Source organism: Passer domesticus, chromosome 19, assembly GCF_036417665.1.
Source record: "Passer domesticus isolate bPasDom1 chromosome 19, bPasDom1.hap1, whole genome shotgun sequence".
Classification (NCBI taxonomy): Eukaryota; Metazoa; Chordata; class Aves; order Passeriformes; family Passeridae; genus Passer; species Passer domesticus.
This window is the reverse complement of record NC_087492.1, coordinates 6186216-6202107: the sequence shown is the minus strand read 5'-3', so window position 1 is coordinate 6202107 and position 15892 is coordinate 6186216. Positions and strand designations below refer to the sequence as shown.

Sequence of the window (15892 nt, the reverse complement as noted above, 5' to 3'; positions counted from 1 at the left end):
ATCGGCAGCACCACCAAGAGAACCGCAGCAGCGCTTTCAGCCGGCCAGCAGCGCTGCCAGCAGAGATGGCCCGGCAGGCCGCGGGCGCTGTCCCCGGTGCCAGCGGTGCCACGGGTGCCACCGGTGCCAGCAGTGCCGGCAGCAGGGCTCCGGGCAGCCCCCGCCCGCCCCCGTGCCCAGCACACACACGGACAGGCCGCAGCGGGGGTACAAAGCGCCTTTATTGCCGGCCGCGCCGGGAGGAGCGCGTCCCTCAGGCCTGCAGCCGCAGCAGCGCCGGGCCCGCGGCCTGAGGGGGCTGCGCCCGCCGGTGGCAGCGCTCCAGCTCCGCCAGCGCCGCCAGCAGCCGGCTCAGCGCCTCGGGCACGGCAGCGCCTGCGGGACACAGCCACGGTGACCCCCACAGCCCCCGGATCACCGCCACAGCCCTGTGACCCCGGGGACGCCCCGAACCGAGCCCACCTTGGCCGCTCCGGGCGCGCTCCGGCTCCAGCAGCTCCCAGTACTTGTCCCTGCGGGGAGCGGCAGGACGGGGAGCTGGCAGCACGGGAAGGGCCGCGGGAAGGGCGGGGGCCCGCGGCAGGGGCTCACCTCAGGGTGTCCCGCAGGCCCTGCAGGTGCTGGAAGAGGCGCTGCGCCTCCACCGTGGGCTCCAGCGGGTCACTCCAGTCCTGCAGGGTGACGCCGTGCCGGGTCCGGTCGCAGCCCAGCCCTGCGGGACAGCAGGGTCACCGCACCTGGGGACACCCCGGCGTCCCCGGGCCACCTGCCCGTACCTGTCCTGTCGCGCTGGTGGCAGCAGCTCCACTTGTCCCCGCGGAAGACGCCGGGGTGGTAGGAGCGGAGCAGCCGCGGGTTGTTGCCGCACACCTTGCGCAGGGCTGACAGCCACTGGTTCAGCTCGTTGACACACTGCGGGGTTGGGGACGGTCAGAGGAACGCTGTGCCGCCCCCCGGGCCGTGCCACCGCGCGGGCTGTCCCCGCCGCACCTTGCACTGCAGGTACGCCGTCTCCTGCTGCCCGCCCGAGGCCAGGTAAACCACCTGCATGACGTGGGAGCTGCCGAAGCTCTTCTCCTCCACCTTCTCGGCCGCCAGGATGTCGCCCAGGGCGATGGCACCGATGCGCTGATGGAGGGGACACACACACACAGGGCTCAGCGCCTCCCCGCCGCCGCCCCCCGCCCCCCAGCACGGCCGTACCTCCGCCCCGGGGCTCTTGGCGAAGCTCAGCGACTCCCCGGTGAGGCAGAAATGGAGCTTCTTGCCGGCGGCAGCAGCGAGCAGCGGCCCCTTGCCCCGCGTTTTGTGCACGAGGAGCAGCCCCTCCTTCACGGCGGCCGGGCAGGGCCCCAGCGGCCGCCCCTCGCCCTCCTGCTCGCCCCGCTCCTCCTCCGTGCCCACCAGGCGGGTGATGAAGTCCCGCATGCGGGCGGTGCCCTCCTGCAGGGCGGGCAGCAGCGGCGACAGCCACGGCTCCTTGGCTCGCCCGGCCGCCGGCTCCATGTTCCCGACCAGCTGGATGGCCTGGGGAGCGCGGCAGTGGCAGCGTCACCCCAAAGAGACCCGGCTGGCCGCAGCGGGAGCCAGCCGGGCCCCCCAAAGGGCGGCCCGGGGTCCCCTGGCGCACCTTGGCCAGCAGCAGCAGCGTGCGGCTGGTCCGCGCGTCCGCGTGGGTGGCCCGCAGCTGGAACAGCTTGGGCGTCATCACGGCCGGCGAGAAGAAGCGCAGGCACAGGAAGCTGGTGACAGCCACAAATTTGGCGTGCTGCGACCACCGAGGGCGTGGGGAACACACGTGAGGGTCTCTCCCAGCGTGGGACAGCCCCACGAGCAGCGATGCACCGGGGGCCGGGGCTGCTGCTCGCCCAGGAGGGAATGACCACAGCTGGGGACCGCTCCCAGAGAGCGCTGTCCCCGGGGGATGTCCCCGTTTGTCGCCGCGCCATCCCCACCTGGTGCTGCGGGAAGCGCTGCCCGACGCGCTGGAAGAGCTGGCGGAACGCGGCGCGGATCAGCGGGGGACACGCCGGGGCCGACCTGACGATGGCGTCCAGGAGCTCGCCCAGGTAGGACTGGAGGTGCTGCCGGCCCTGCTCGATCACCTCGCCCTCCGTCTGCACCCGGTGCAGCCCCGAGCACCTGCGGGCACCGTCACTGTCACCCCCAGCGCTGTGCCAGCCCTGCCCCGCCGCCCCACGAGCCCCTTACCCGACGTCTTTGATCTCCACCTTGCCGGGGTCCAGCTCCACGTATTTCTTCTCCTCGAACACGCGGGCGATGGTGGGGCCCAGGACAAAGTGCAGGTATGGCATCCCTGTCACCTGCCGAGGGACCCCACAGGGGACAGGGATGGGCCACAGATTTGGCACCGACACCCCCAGGGTCACCCAGTGGATTTTCTCCAGCCTCCCACCCCCAGGGGAAGGCACAAGCACAGCAGCCCACCCAGTTCTTCCCCTGGGAACAGCCCAGGGCCAGGATGAGCTGGGAAGAGCAGGTTTTGGGTGGTGTGGCACCTTGAGGAAGGACTCCATCGACTTCGAGGCCAGAGAGTTGCTCCGGAACAGAGTGTTGGGCTCACCTGCAAAAGAGCCACAGGGCAGCTGCGGTCATGGGGGTCATTCCCAGAGGCTGTGCCCTGCCCCCATGGGGGACACGGGGATTTCCTAACCTCAGACCACCTGCTCCTCCACCAGCCTCACCCCATGAACTGCTGGGATGAGCCCAACAGATCCCACAGTGTGATGGCTGAGCCTCAACCATCACTCCCAAAAAATCCCCACAAAAGTCCCTGGAGATTTTGCAGCCTCAGGAGGTGATTAGGCAGCCTCCAGGTGCACTCCCCATTCCAGCCTTACAGGGCTTGGCCAGCTCCAGCTCAAAGAGCAGGTCCAGGAACTCCTTGACCAGCCCCTGGCCCAGGAAGAGTTTGACCAAGTTGATGGCGACCTCCTGCCGGCACTCGGCCGTGGTGGTTTCGTCCAGGAGGGTGACCAGGTGCACTTGGCCATCCTGGGGGGAAGAGGCACCACAAGGTGACAGCCCGAGGCAGGCAGGCACCACGGCACAGAGCTGGGAGATGTGGGTGCTGCAGCAGGGCTGGGCACAGACCCCTCACCTGGCGCCCCGACTTCACCTCCTGGCACAGGAGCTGCACCAGGGGCTGGTAGCAGTGGGAGGGAAGCACTGTCTCATCCCGAAGCTTCACCTGCAGCTGCAGCGAGCCCAGGCTGCCACGGCGCCTGCAATGGATGGAGGGATGGATGGATGGATGCATGGATGGATGGATGGATGATGGATGGATGGATGGATGGATGGATGGATGGATGGATGGATGGATGGATGGATGGATGGATGGTGGCCCAAAATCCCAGGCTACCCCTCCAAAGTGTTGATGCTTCCCAGGAAAACCGCCCTCCCTAATGCCCCTGAGGGCACGGGGACCACCCCCAGCACACCCCAACCCCCTGTGCCAAAACTCACTCGTCCTCTGTCGGCTTGGACTTGTCTGGGCACAGCCTGAACCAGCCCTCCTCCTGCCCGGCCACCTCCAGCCCCTGGACGCTGAACACCACCTGGGAGGGAGGGCAGGAGAGGGCTGGGGGTGCAGCTGGGCAGGAGCCCGGCAGCACGGACAGGGTTTGGGGCTCACCTTGCCCAGGAAGTCGTTCCTGCCCACCAGGTCCCAGTCCCACACCTCCACGCAGAGCTTCTCCCCGGCGGGCTCGGCCAGCTCGAACTCGAAGGTCTCGTTCCAGCGAGGGTAGCAGGATTTCTTGACCACCTGCAAAGGCCACAGCTTTGTCCCCTCTTGCTGTGTGGGTCTATCCCTCAGGGACACCAAGCTGGGGGACAGGGGTGGCTCTGGGCTTCCCCGTGGGTTGATTCCCCCTGCACCCCGGCAGGCTGGGCATGCTGAAGCCACCACACTCACGGTGCTCTCCTGTGTCTTCCCGTTGTAGCGCAGGCGGACAAAGGGGTCAGAGGCACCATTCCGGTCCTTCCTGGCCAGATCCCTGCCAAGAAGAAGGGGAATTTACCAGCAACCCCCCAAAATACCTACAGGCACCCGTGGCACCCCCTCCCCTCTCAGGGAATCTCAAGATCTATGTCTCAAAGACCTGCAGATGAGGTAGACCCTGCCCCAGCACCTGCTGGGTGATGAGGAGGGTGCTCTGCACCCAAAGGAGCAGATACACCAGGGAAACTGAGTCATGGAGCAGCTCGGACTCAGCACCCATGTCCCCGCTGCACACACAGCCCCTGTCACCCTCGGGTCCCCTCTCACCTGGCCTCCAGCACGGAGCAGCGCAGCCGCCGGCTGCCCTGGCTGCCCAGGACCTCCACCCGCAGGTGGATCTCCCCCTGCACCTCCTCATCAGGGTCCACCTCGCTGAGGCTCATCCAGCCACTGTATCCTGTGGGAAAAGGGGGGGTCCCCACGAAGGGGTCATTGGGGAACCCCTCAGGACCAGCTTGTCCAAGGGGTGGGAGATGGGTCCCTCCTGGGACCCCCCAGCCACTCTTGCCCTACCCTTGGGGTGCTCTGCCAGCATGTCCCGGGTGATGCAGACCTTCCCAATGATGTCGTCACGGCTGGAAAACAAAAGTGGGAAGCAGGACACGGCATGGGATTGGTGCCCAGGTAGCACAGCCCCCAGTTTGAGGGATCCTGGACTGGGCCCACCATGGTGTGTCTGTCCCCATGGAGCACATCAGCCACCCTCTGCTGCCAGCTGGACAATGTCCTTGGGAGATAACTTCACCCATCTGTGTCCCAAAGGCCAGGGCAGCGTGGCCAGGTGTGGATTCTCTGGTGTCAGCACCAGGCTGAGCATGCAGGGAGCCAAAGCCACCAACGGAGTCCCCAGGCCGAGCCCCCACCACACCTGAGGGCATCCTCGTCCATGACGTAGATGGAGATGCTGTGGAAGCCAGGCTGCAGCTGCACCTCGTATTCCTCCCCCCAGAACGGGGACAGCGTCTTCCACACTGTGGCAGTCCTGTGGGGCAGGTGGCACTGCTGACACAGGGGACAGGGCCCCTCTCAGGGGTACCCCCCAGCCCTGGGACCTTCCCAGCTTTTGGGGACACATGGCTGGGGGCAGCAGCCAGAGTTTGGAACCTGGCTGGGGCAGGGATGAGTCTCTGTCCCTGTCCTTGTCTTGTCTTGTGCCTCTGGGCTGGCAGACACAGGGCTGGGGTAGAGGGGAGGGGGCCATGAGCTGTTAGACACTGCTGTGTCTGCAGGAGCATCTCAGCCCAAAGCAGGGAACAATAATGAATGATAAATAATAATGAATAATGATCTTAATAATAATCATAGCAATAATGTGCCTGCAGCAGATGGAGACACCTGCCAGGAGCAAAGATGGAGACACCTGCCAGGAGCAAGGTTTGGGGCTCCAGCAGTTTTTGGGACCAGCCAGGGACCTGGGCCACCCACCTGATGATGGCCTCATCGTCGATCTTCACGATGCAGTAGGGGTCACTGCTCCCCGTGCTGGAAGGACAAGGGACAGCTCTGTCAGTGCCACCAGCCACAGCCTGGCCACCCCCCAGCCCACAGGGCTCTCATGGCCAGGGGTGACCAAAGCCTTCAGCCCTGACAGCCCCCACAGAGCCGGCAGAGACCGAGCCCCGAGGGTGGGGCTGGCCAGCAGAGGCTGCCAAAGGCTCCCTCGGGGACCCGGCCACAGCTCCAGCACAGGGTGACCCCAGCTTGGCCTCCAGACCAGGGCCACTCCTCCCTGACCGTGTCTGGCCGCTGCCAGAAGTGGCTTTTCCTCTTCCACGCAGGAAGGCAAGGAGCAAACAACCCCACCCTTTCCCCGAAGCAGCTTCAGGCACCTGCAGCCCAATTTCACCCGCAGGGAGTGAGGCCACAGCAGCCTCCTCCAGCCCCAGGGTGTCCCCAGACCCCCCAGGGATGGGGACAGCCCTAGGGACACCCCCAGGCATGCAGAGGGTGTGAAGGGCAGCCACCACCATGCTTTGTCTGTGCTTCCTCCCTGGCGACAAGCCGAGTCACCCTTGCCAAAAAATAATCACGGTTTTACAGCTTATTGCCCTGCTTGATCAGAAACAGGGTCAGGGGTGAGGACTCAGCAGGGACAGAGGAGCCAGGACCGGGGGTGGCCAAGATCACAGAAAGGTTGTGGCTCCCATCCCAGTGGCACAGAGCAGCTTGGAGCACGGAGAACTCATTAACACCAACCCCAGAGGCACTGCCAGGCAGCCACGAGTGTCCTGGGGACAGGGAGGGTGCGCAGGTGGGGGGACCCCAGGCATCGAGTGATTTCCACATCCCAAATCCAGAGAGGTGGAGAGGCAGCTGCTGGGGGGGATGAAAGGGTTTTGGGGACAACTGAAAGAATTTGGGGGAGTCCAAAGGGTTTTTGGTGGGACTGAAGGAGTTGGAGGGGACTGAAAGGGTTTTGAGGAGGATTGAAAGGGTTCTTGAGGGGAATCAGAAGGTGGTTTGGGGGAATCAGAAGAGGTTGGAGGGAACTGAAAGGGGTTTTGGGGGAATCAAAAGGGGTTAGAGGGAACTGAAAGTGTTCTGGAGGAAATCAAAAGGAGTTGGAAGGGATTGAAAGGGTTTTGAGGGGGTCTGAAAGGGGTTTGGGGGGAATCAAAAAGAATTTGAGGGGACTGAAAGGGTTTTGGGGGATTCAAAAGGGATTGGAGATGACTGAAAGGGTTTTGTGGAGGATTGAAAGGGTTCTTGGGGGGAATCAGAAGGGGTTAGAAGGGACTGAAAGGGGTTTTGAGGGGGACTGAAAGGGGTTTCGGGGGAATCAAAAGGGGTTAGAGGGGTTTGAAAGGATTTGGAGGATACTGAAAAGGGATTTTGAGGGAATCAAAAGGAGTTGGAGGGGATTGAAAAGGTTTTGAGGGCGTCTGAAAAGGGTTTTGGGGGATTCACCAGCGGCTGGAGGGGACTGAGAGGGTTTGGGGGCCTCCCTGCCCTGCTGAGCACAGCAGCCGGGATTTCTCGGGATTTCTCTGGATTTCTCCGGGCTGTGCATCCCGGGTACCACAGCACCCCTGCTCCCAGCGGGATGGGATGCAGCCGGCTGCCAGGAGCCGCTCCCGGCCGCTGCTCCGCTCGTGCCAGCCCTGCGGAGCGGATTTTCGGGAGAGCCGCGGCCGAAGCGCCTTCCAGCGGAGCCCCTTGCTGACATTTCCTGCCCTGTGCCAAGCACGGGCGCTGCCGGGAGCGGGCAGGCGGAGAGGGAGCAGCTGCGCGCTCCGGCTGCGCCCGGCAACGCGCGGGGACAGCGGCAGAGCCGTGTCCCCAGAGAGGGGACAGCGGCAGAGCCGTGTCCCCAGCGCGGGGAGAGCGGCAGAGCCGTGTCCCCGGAGCGGGGAGAGCGGCAGAGCCGTGTCCCCGGAGCGGGGAGAGCGGCAGAGCCGTGTCCCCGGAGAGGGGAGAGCGGCAGAGCCGTGTCCCCGGAGCGGGGACAGCGGCAGAGCCGTGTCCCCAGAGAGGGGAGAGCGGCAGAGCCGTGTCCCCAGCGCGGGGAGAGCGGCAGAGCCGTGTCCCCGGAGCGGGGACAGCGGCAGAGCCGTGTCCCCAGCGCGGCGTGCGCCGGGATCCAAAGAGGGATGGGCAGAATCCGCCCGAGCCCGCGCAGCCTTCGGGCCAGGAGGGATCCCCGCTCCGGAGGCACCGCCCGCGCAGCATCCCCGTCCCGCGATGTCGCCAGGGGTTGGTGGCACCGCGGGGCTGGCCTGGGCACCCGGCTGCGTGCGGGGAAGGAGCTGGAAAGGGGAAGGGCTTTGGAAAGAGGAAATGAGCCCAGGCAGGACTGGGGGAAGGGGGAAGGAACCCGCAGCCTCCCCTCCGGCAGAGGAGCCGCGCGGGGATGGAATTAAAAATTAACTGGTGGAGGCAGCGGTGCTGCTCTGCCCTGGGGGGTGGTGAGAATGAGTAAATAAAGATTGAAATGAAAAATGGAACTGGAAAAGGGAAGAAAAAATAGAGTGATAAATTGAAGGAAAGTGGAATTTGAAAAAAGAAAAGAAAAATAGAATTAAAAAAGTAAAGAAAATTAAAGTAGAAAAAATATATAAATAAAAAGAAAAACAAAAGAAAAATTGAATAAAAATTTAAAATATAATTGAAAAATAAAAGAAAAAAAATAAAATAAAAAATAAAATAAAAGAGTAAAACAAAATAATAAAATAAAACAAGGTATAATAAGTGAAGAAATTAATAATAAATAAGTGAAAAAAAGGAAAAAGGCAAAAAGGAAACAAAAAAGAATTTAAAAAATAATGAAATAAAAAGTTCAAAAGTGAAAATACTGAAATAAAAATAGAATAGATTAGGATAAATTAAAGATGAAAAATCATTGGTGTTATTTATTATCCTAAGATTAAAATAATAAAAAAAAATAAAACAGAAATTCAAATAAAATAAATTAAATGTCATATTTAAAAAGCAATAAAGTAAATTAAAAAATTAAAAACCATTCCAAAAAATCAGCCAGACCCTTTCCTTTGCTTTCCTGGGATAAAGGCGAACATTTGGCAGCCTCAGCTGGGGGGGCTCCAGTGACTCCCTGAGCCCAATCCCGTGGGATCTGGGGGTTCCCCCCGGGGATTTGGGGGTGCTCCATCACCCTGGCCGTGGCCAGCAGGGGCCGAGCCGCCCGTGCGGCGGGGACACCCCGCAGGGGGAACTCCCGGAGGAAAGCAGCGATCCCCGAGCGGTGCCAGGGCCGGGAACCGGATCCCGGGCGGGGGCCGGGGCAGCCCGGCCAAGGTCGCGCTCGGGTTTCCCTCGCTCTGTCCCAAAGCCCCGGGCCGGAAAGCTCCCCCAAAACCCAGAACCTCCCAAAAAACCCCAGAGCCTGCCCGTGCTGGGTCAAGCTCCGGTGGGGAGCTGTGCCAAGGGATTTAAAAATCAGGCCCTGACACACGGGATTTAAAAAAAGAAAAAAAAAAAAAAGTCATGTTTCTTTCCTTGTTTATCCTCTTTTTCCATGACGGCTGCAGGGATTTTTGTTGGTTTTCCGGCTGCCGAGCGCTCCTCAGCAGCTTCCCGCTGCCTCGCTGGCGGCTGGGCCCCCCTGCTGTCCCCACATCGGCCCCATAAGGATCAGAGCCAGGAGAGGAGCCCCGGGAATTTCTGGGAGGGAAATCCCGACCCAGGAGCTGCCCCTGGGATGGAGCCGGGATGGGGACACAGCGCTGGGATGGTCTCTGCCCCTTTGGGGTCCCTGCCAGGGTCCCTCCGTGGTGGGGACAGCCCTGCCCGGGGCAGCACCGGGGGAGCCCCCCTTGGGGTACCCAAAACACGGCTGGGGGCGTCCCACAGCACGGGGGGAGCCTCAACCCCATCCCGGGGGGCCCCCAAATCACAGCCCTGCTGAGGGAGCCCCCAGAGCGCTGAGAACTGCTGGGGGCACACAAAGGGTCCTGAAGGGAACCCCCCGAGCGAGAGGACCCCAAAGCTGCGATGGGAGAACCCCCAAAGAAAGGAAACAGCGAAGCCACCCTGGAGGAACCCCCAAAGCAAGGGGAATTCCGAAGCCACCCTATGGGGAACCTCCAAAGCAGATGCACTGCTGGAGGGGTACCCCAAATGCACCCTGGAGGGAACCCCCAAAGTAAACACACTGCTGGGGGGGACCCTAAAGCCTCCCTGGGGGGAATCCTCAATGCAGGACAACTCCAAAGCCACCCTGGAGGGAACAGCCCGAGGGGTGACACCCCAAAAGGGGATCCTGAACCCACCTGGGAGTGAGCCCCTAAGCCACATGCACAGCTGGGGGCCCCCCAAACCATTCTGGGCAAGCCCCCAAAGCAGGGAGGAGGCTCTAAGGCCACCCGAGGGTGGTGTCCCCATCAGGGACCTGTTGGGGGGACACCCCGCAGCCCCCCTGGGAAAGCGGCGAGTCCCTCGGGATGCCCCCGCCCCGAAGCTGTCCCGGCCGCCGCGGGGGCACTCACATGTCCTTGGCGGGCAGGTTCTTGCCCTCCACGATGCGGATGGAGAGGGCGCTGCGCCGGGCCATGGCGGGCGGGAGCGGGGCCGAGCGGGGCCGAGCGGGGCCAACGCGCCGAGCGCGGCTCGAACCCGCGGCCCCGAGCACAGCGCCCATGTGCGGGCCGGCGCCGGCGGCCGCCAATCAGCGCGCGGGGGCGGGGAAAGGGGCGTGGCTCAGAGCACATCCGCGGCGCCCATTGGGCGATCCTGTCGGCTGTCGGCCAGGGGGTGTGGCCTGCGCGGGTGGGCGGGGCCGGGCTCCCCGCGCTGCCGGGGTCCCGCGGGGTCCCCCCGGTGTGTCCCCTGGATCTGTCCCCCCGGTGTGTCCCCCCGGTGTGTCCCCTGGGTGTGTCCCCTGGGTCTGTCCCCTGGGTCTGTCCCCCCGCTGTGTCCCCGCTGTGTCCCCTGGGTCTGTCCCCCCGGTGTGTCCCCGCTGTCCCGCTCTGTCCCCTCTGTGTCCCTGCTGTGTCCCCCGGGTCTGTCCCTTCGGTCCCCGGTGTCCCTTCGGTCCCCTCTGTCCCGCTGTGTCACCGGTCTGTCCCTGCCCTGTCCCCCCGCTCTGTCCCCGCTGTGTCCCCGCTCTGTCCCACTCTGTCCCGCTATGTCGCCCCGGTGTGTCCCCAGTGTGTCCCTGCTCTGTCCCCGCTCTCTCCCCCCAGTCTGTCGCCGCTGTCCCCTCTCTCCCCTCGGTCCCCGGGGCCGCCCGCGGCTCCAGGGCAGTTCAGCCCAGCCCGCCCAGCCCGGCTCTCCCCTGGGTCGGACCGAACCCCCCCGAGCCCCTCCGTGCCCCCCGAACTGGGGGGGCAGCAGCGGCCGCTCTGCACCCCGAACCTCCGCCGCTTTACTGAATTTAAACCCGTTTTTTTTTTTGTTTTAAAGCTCCCGCCGCCGCGCAGCCGAGGGCGGGGGGCGTTTCTGGGGGCTTGGAGCCCTAAAGAGCAGCGGGGTCGGGGAATCCCCCATGGCGAGACCCGCCCAAAGCTGGGGCTCAGGGCCGTGCCGCCCGACATGGGCCTTGGCATTTCACCGCGGGGACACCGCGGGGACACGCCGGGAACACGCCGGGAACACCCCGCTCTGCTCCTGCCCCTCCGCCGCCCCCGCACGGGGACAGCGAGGGGACAAGGTGAGCCCCCGCCGCCGCCCCCGAGCCTCGCGTGTGCCAGCTCCATCCCACGGCCGCTCGGGCCACATGTGCCACCGCCAGCGAGGCACGCGTGGCAGGTGACACCCGCAGAGCCCTCTGCGGGGGAAGCACTTGTTTTATTTTATTTGGTTTATTTTATTTGTTTTATTGCGGGGTGTAGGGCAGAGAGCCCACCCACCCTCCTTCTGCTGCTGCCGCGCTGATCTCAGGAGTTAATCGCTGGATTTGCTTCATTTCCCTTGGCCCGGCTCCACGGGGCGGCTCCGGCAGCGGGGGAAGCTGCTCCCCCCCGGAGGCACAGGGACACCCCGAAAGGGCGCTGTGACCGGCCCGGGCCGCGGGGTGATGCTGCCCTTGGCGGGGGAAACGGGGATTTAATGTTCGTGTGTGATGTGTGCAGGGACACACCTGAAACGGGGATTTAATGTCGTGTGTGATGTGTGCAGACACACACACCTGAAACGGGGATTTAATGTCGTGTGTGATGTGTGCAGGGACACACACCTGAAACGGGGATTTAATGTTCGTGTGTGATGTGTGCAGGCACACACACCTGAAACGGGGATTTAATGTCGTGTGTGATGTGTGCAGGCACACACACCCCTGCCCCGGCTCCGCCCGCAGCCGGATGGTCTCCAGCACCAGCGGGGTCCCGTCCTGCCCGGGCTGCGGGATCAGGGCCCCCACAGCCCTGAGAGCAGCACCAGAGACCCACAGAGATCCCCTGTAGGATCAGCAGTGATGGAGCCGGTCCCTTCCAGCCGCTGGAACAGGATCAGCTTCCCCTCCCTGCCCCAGCGCACCCTCACCAGCGCAGGATCAGCCCACATCCCCCAGATCGGGATCAGGGGCACCCCCGGGGCAGGATCAGACACCCCGGGGTGCCGGGTCCCTTTTGGGCTCCCATGGCTCTCAGAGGACCCCGATTGGGTCACTTCGGGGTGTGGGAGCCCCTGCCCTGGGCTTGGTCAGGGAGAAAGCACTGGGGATAAAGGGGCTGGAGCAGCACCCCCGCACGCACCCCCACCGCACGGGGCATTCCTGCCCCTCACCCAGGGGGCTTTTCCCCGTCCGAAGGGGGCACAGATCGACGCCCAGCTGGGTGTGACAGCCTCTCCCGCTGCAGAGCATCCCGGGCACGCCCTGCTCTGTCAGCAGCCCCCTCCCTCCCTCCCTCCCCCCCGCGCTGGGGCTCAGTGGGGTGCAGGGGCCGTGGGGCTTTCCGGGGGGCTGCGGGGGGCAGCGAGGGGTCACAAAGAGGCGGCACAGGCCGGGCACAAAGCAAGCGGAAAAGCCTTTAATGTCCCTGTGCACCGCCCCGAGCGGGGGCGGCTCGGCCGCGTCCCCGGCCGGCGGGCTGGTGTCACCGCGGGGACGGGGCCCTGCGGGTCGCTGACCCCGCACGGGGGCTCAGAGCCGGGCTGCGGGCTGGTCGTAGACGTGGTGGGTGTTGTACCGCTGCACCATCACCGACTCCGGCTTGCTGAAGGCGCCGCTGCCGCCGCAGGACTCGGAGCTGGGGAGGGAACGCGGGGCGGGGGTCAGGGTGGGGACCGAGGGATGGCGGTGTCACCCTCGGGCGCCGCCCAGGTGGTGGCACTCACCCCCAGAAGACGAGCATGGCCACCAGCCCGGCCAGGAGGATGGCGAACAGGATGGAGAGGATGGTGGCGATGGCGATCAAGCCGGCGCTGTGCCCGCCGCTGGTCGCGGGGATGCTGCTGGCTGGTTTGGCTGGGGACAGAGGAGCAGCATGGGGGGACACACAGCCCGGAGTGGCCCAGGGGTCCGGAGGGGTGACGGTGTGCCAGCCCAACGTGCCATCACACCGTGCCACGAGTGACACCCGCGGCAGAGCCCTGCCTCAGTTTCCCCAGCTGCCCTCACCCCAAACCTCTGCCGCTCAGAGCTGAGCCCCCTGGGAGCACCCCACACGCCCGGGAGCACCCCGTATCCCCCTGTGGGCTGGGTGGGGGGCAGGACGAGCACCGGTACCTGTCCTCAGCATGATCGGCGCCGACCAGTCTGTGTCAGCCACGGGCACGGAGCCCTCCAGGGCGAGGAACTTCACCCTAAGACGGGAAGGGAGGTTGGCCACGGCCCCGTGAGCCGGGGGCAGCCCCGGAGGGGGCAGTCCCTGGAGCAGGCTCACCAGTAGGGCCCGGGGCCGGGCAGGGGGCCATTGCACGTGGGTCGCGTCGGGTCCTGGGCACAGCTCGTCTCGCTGCCCACGCGCAGCACCGTGATGTCCCCGGCGGGTTTGGGGCAGGGGTAGCTGCTCAGGGTGGCGTTCAGGGTCATGTAGGCACGGACGGGGTCAGGGAAGCTCTGGAACGCGGTCTCGGGAGTGCCCGGGCCCGCGCTGCTGTTGAATGCATCTGCAGGGATGGGGGTGAGGATGAGGATGGGGTGAGGAGGGGCTTGGTGGGGGGCACAGGGACCCCTGCACAGCCCTGCCCTGGGCTGCTGGCACCTACCCTTGTCCAGGGCCACCACCAGCCAGATGACGGAGTTGTTGAACTCCCCGAAGATGCAGCGGGGCTGCTCCAGCACGAAGGTGGAGCCGGTGGTCACCCCCTCCAGCGGCTCCCGGGTCAGGACTGGCCTGGAGTCCAGCCGGACTGCGGGGAGAAGCCGGGGGGTGCCGTGGGGATGTGGATCCCCCTCTGCAGCCCCCAACCGAGGCTCTGACCGGCAGCAGCCGTGCCGGGGCTCGGGGTGGGGACAGGGACAGGGACAGGAGGGAGCTGAGCCCTGGGGTTTTGGCATGGGGCCTCTGCTCCCTGCCACCCCCAGTGCGGGCTCAGACATGTGCTGCATTAAAAGAGGAAGAAAAACACCAAAACACCCCATGCTCCCAGCCCGGGGGAGCACCCGGAGGACCAGCGTGGGTGACACCAGGGACACTTGGGGTGGCACCCAGAATGGGGGGCATCAGCTGCCCTTCTCCTCCAGGCCCAGGGGAGCCCTGGTGGACTCCAGTGGGGACCTCAGAGAAGGCCACACTGTGCCAGTCAACCAATATCGGTGACACCAGAGGCTGGAGGTGGCACCACAACAGGCCCCAGAACAGGGGACATCAGCTGCCCTTCGCCCCAGGCCCAGCGGGTCCCGGTGCCTGCGCACAGTGCCCGGCCCAGCCACAACACCTCCACGGCAGCTTTAAATAAACAGCTCAAAGGAAATAAAAAACTTGCGTCCAGAGCTCCGGCAGTGCCGAGGGGGTCCCGGCCCGTGCCGATGGCGCGGCTGCACTCACCGATGCCGTGTGCCGCGGGCAGGAGCAGCGGGAGCAGCGGGAGCAGCGGGAGCAGCGGGAGCATGGTGCGGGCTCCTGGGTGCCGAGAGAGCGAGTGCGGCTGCCGCGGCTCCGCGTGCCCTGGGAGCCGCCTGTGGTCACCGGCCGCCCACATTCCTGCAGCCCCGTGGCAAACAGGTTGGGCTCGTTTCCCCGGCAGCTTTTGTTGTGTTTGAGCGCCCGCCGGCGAGGCGTGCTGAGAGCGCTGCGCCCGTGGCACAGGGGGTGGCCCGCGGTGATGCGCCCCACACATCCACCAGTGGCAGCCAGTGCCCCCACACCGCCACCAAGTGTCACCAAGCCAGGGCCAAATATGGTTTTTGAGGTCCCCCACCTTCACAGTCCCACCCTGCGTGGCCAAAGACCAGGAGGAGACGGCTGCAGATGGAAAATCAGATTTTACTTGCCAGGACGCTTCATGTCTAGTGGGAGGTGGCCCTGCCCGTGGCAGGGGGGTTGAAACGAGCTGGTCCCTTTATGGTCCCGTCCAACCCAAAGTGTTCCACGATCCTCTGACACGGAGCAGGGGGCTGGGGGGCAGAGCAGCCGGGGGGCAGGGGCTGGGGCAGGGCCGGGGGGATGTGGTGGGTCCGGTAGGATCTGCGGGTGAGGGCGTCGGTCCCCAAGCCCTGGGGGCACCGGGAGCCCCACACCTTGGCACTGCAGGAGACAGAAGCAGAGGCATCAATGGGGTCTGTGGGGCTCTGCACCAGCCTCCCCCAAGGAGCCTTTTCTCCCGCCAACTCCGGCAAACCCCCAATTTAGGAATAAAAAGGCTTTTTCAATGTTAAAAATCTCCATTTCCTTGCTGATGGGGTTGCCAAGTTGGGGCGCTCTCCTGAGGCCCCTGCAGACGCTGCCCCCCGTACCCCCCGTACCCCAGGGCTCCGAGCACGGCGGTGGCCAGCGCGGCCCCCAGGCTGGCCAGGACGGAGGCGATGACCACCAGGGCACTGCCCCGGCGGGCGGGGGCGATGGCGCTGGGGCTCACGGCTGCAAGGACGAGGGATACGGGCTGGGATCGGGGATCGCTTCTCCCGCAGCTTTTGGGGCGATGGCACAGGGCTCACGCCGTGCCACCACCCCAGGCAGGGAGGTGCAGGGGACCGAGGGGGTGGCGGTGCCGCAGGGACCTGTGCGCAGCAGGATGGGCTCGGACCAGCGCGTCTCCGCCTTGGGGCCGCCGCAGCCCATCAGCAGGAACTTCACCCTGCGGGGGACACGGGGTGACACCGCGGGACCAACAGGCCCTGGGGGCCGAGTCACCCCGGCTGGGGGGTTTGGGGTGCGGGCCTCACCTGTAGGGTCCCGGGGAGGGCAGGGGCCCGTTGCAGGGGTCCTGCCTGCCCTGCTCCCCGCACGCCGTGTCCGCCCCGACCCGCAGCACGGCCGGGCTCGGCCCCGAGCAGGAAAACGCGGCCGCCGCCGTCTCCAGCGTCATGTA

General features: G+C 65.0%; 2 protein-coding genes across 8 annotated transcripts; both read right to left on the bottom strand.

Annotated features, from left to right (window-relative positions):
• Nucleotides 1–205: 205 nt before the first annotated feature.
• On the bottom strand, nt 206–10124 carry LOC135283692 (ras GTPase-activating protein 4-like). 7 transcript variants are annotated; one of them, XM_064394737.1, is made up of 19 exons: nt 9967–10121; nt 5450–5506; nt 4893–5006; nt 4538–4599; nt 4292–4421; nt 3938–4019; nt 3656–3787; nt 3487–3578; nt 3122–3245; nt 2862–3015; nt 2520–2584; nt 2212–2324; nt 1956–2142; nt 1631–1768; nt 1204–1527; nt 991–1128; nt 777–912; nt 592–712; nt 206–512 (listed from the first exon to the last, which is right to left on the bottom strand). In XM_064394737.1, exons 1-19 carry the CDS (start codon nt 10116–10118, stop codon nt 254–256), a joined length of 2580 nt encoding a protein of 859 aa, XP_064250807.1. In that variant the 5' UTR covers nt 10119–10121; the 3' UTR covers nt 206–253. The 7 variants fall into 7 exon arrangements, 6 of the variants coding, with proteins under 6 accessions (XP_064250807.1, XP_064250804.1, XP_064250806.1 ...); XM_064394734.1 differs by having other exon boundaries at nt 206–375; nt 463–512; nt 2212–2584; nt 3656–4019; nt 9967–10122; XM_064394736.1 differs by having other exon boundaries at nt 3656–4019.
• Nucleotides 10125–12451: 2327 nt separating this feature from the next.
• Nucleotides 12452–14665, bottom strand: LOC135283772 (uroplakin-3b-like protein 1). Its single transcript, XM_064394848.1, has 6 exons — nt 14410–14665; nt 13628–13771; nt 13303–13528; nt 13146–13222; nt 12755–12884; nt 12452–12666 (listed from the first exon to the last, which is right to left on the bottom strand). The coding sequence occupies exons 1-6, from the start codon at nt 14561–14563 to the stop codon at nt 12561–12563; spliced, it is 837 nt and encodes a 278-aa protein (XP_064250918.1). The 5' UTR covers nt 14564–14665; the 3' UTR covers nt 12452–12560.
• Nucleotides 14666–15892: the final 1227 nt, after the last annotated feature.

Coding starts and splice junctions, on each gene's coding strand:
- LOC135283772 (XM_064394848.1), bottom strand. CDS start 14,563: ATGTGGGCGGCCGGTGACCACAGGCGGCTCCCAGGGCACGCGGAGCCG. Junction 13,529..13,627: donor GGTGGTGGCCCTGGACAAGG/GTAGGTGCCAGC, acceptor CCATCCCTGCAG/ATGCATTCAACAGCAGCGCG. Junction 12,885..13,145: donor GCCGATCATGCTGAGGACAG/GTACCGGTGCTC, acceptor CTCTGTCCCCAG/CCAAACCAGCCAGCAGCATC.
- LOC135283692 (XM_064394732.1), bottom strand. CDS start 10,118: ATGGGCGCTGTGCTCGGGGCCGCGGGTTCGAGCCGCGCTCGGCGCGTT. Junction 4,600..4,892: donor ATGGACGAGGATGCCCTCAG/GTGTGGTGGGGG, acceptor TTTGTTTTCCAG/CCGTGACGACATCATTGGGA. Junction 1,129..1,203: donor CCAAGAGCCCCGGGGCGGAG/GTACGGCCGTGC, acceptor CCCCTCCATCAG/CGCATCGGTGCCATCGCCCT.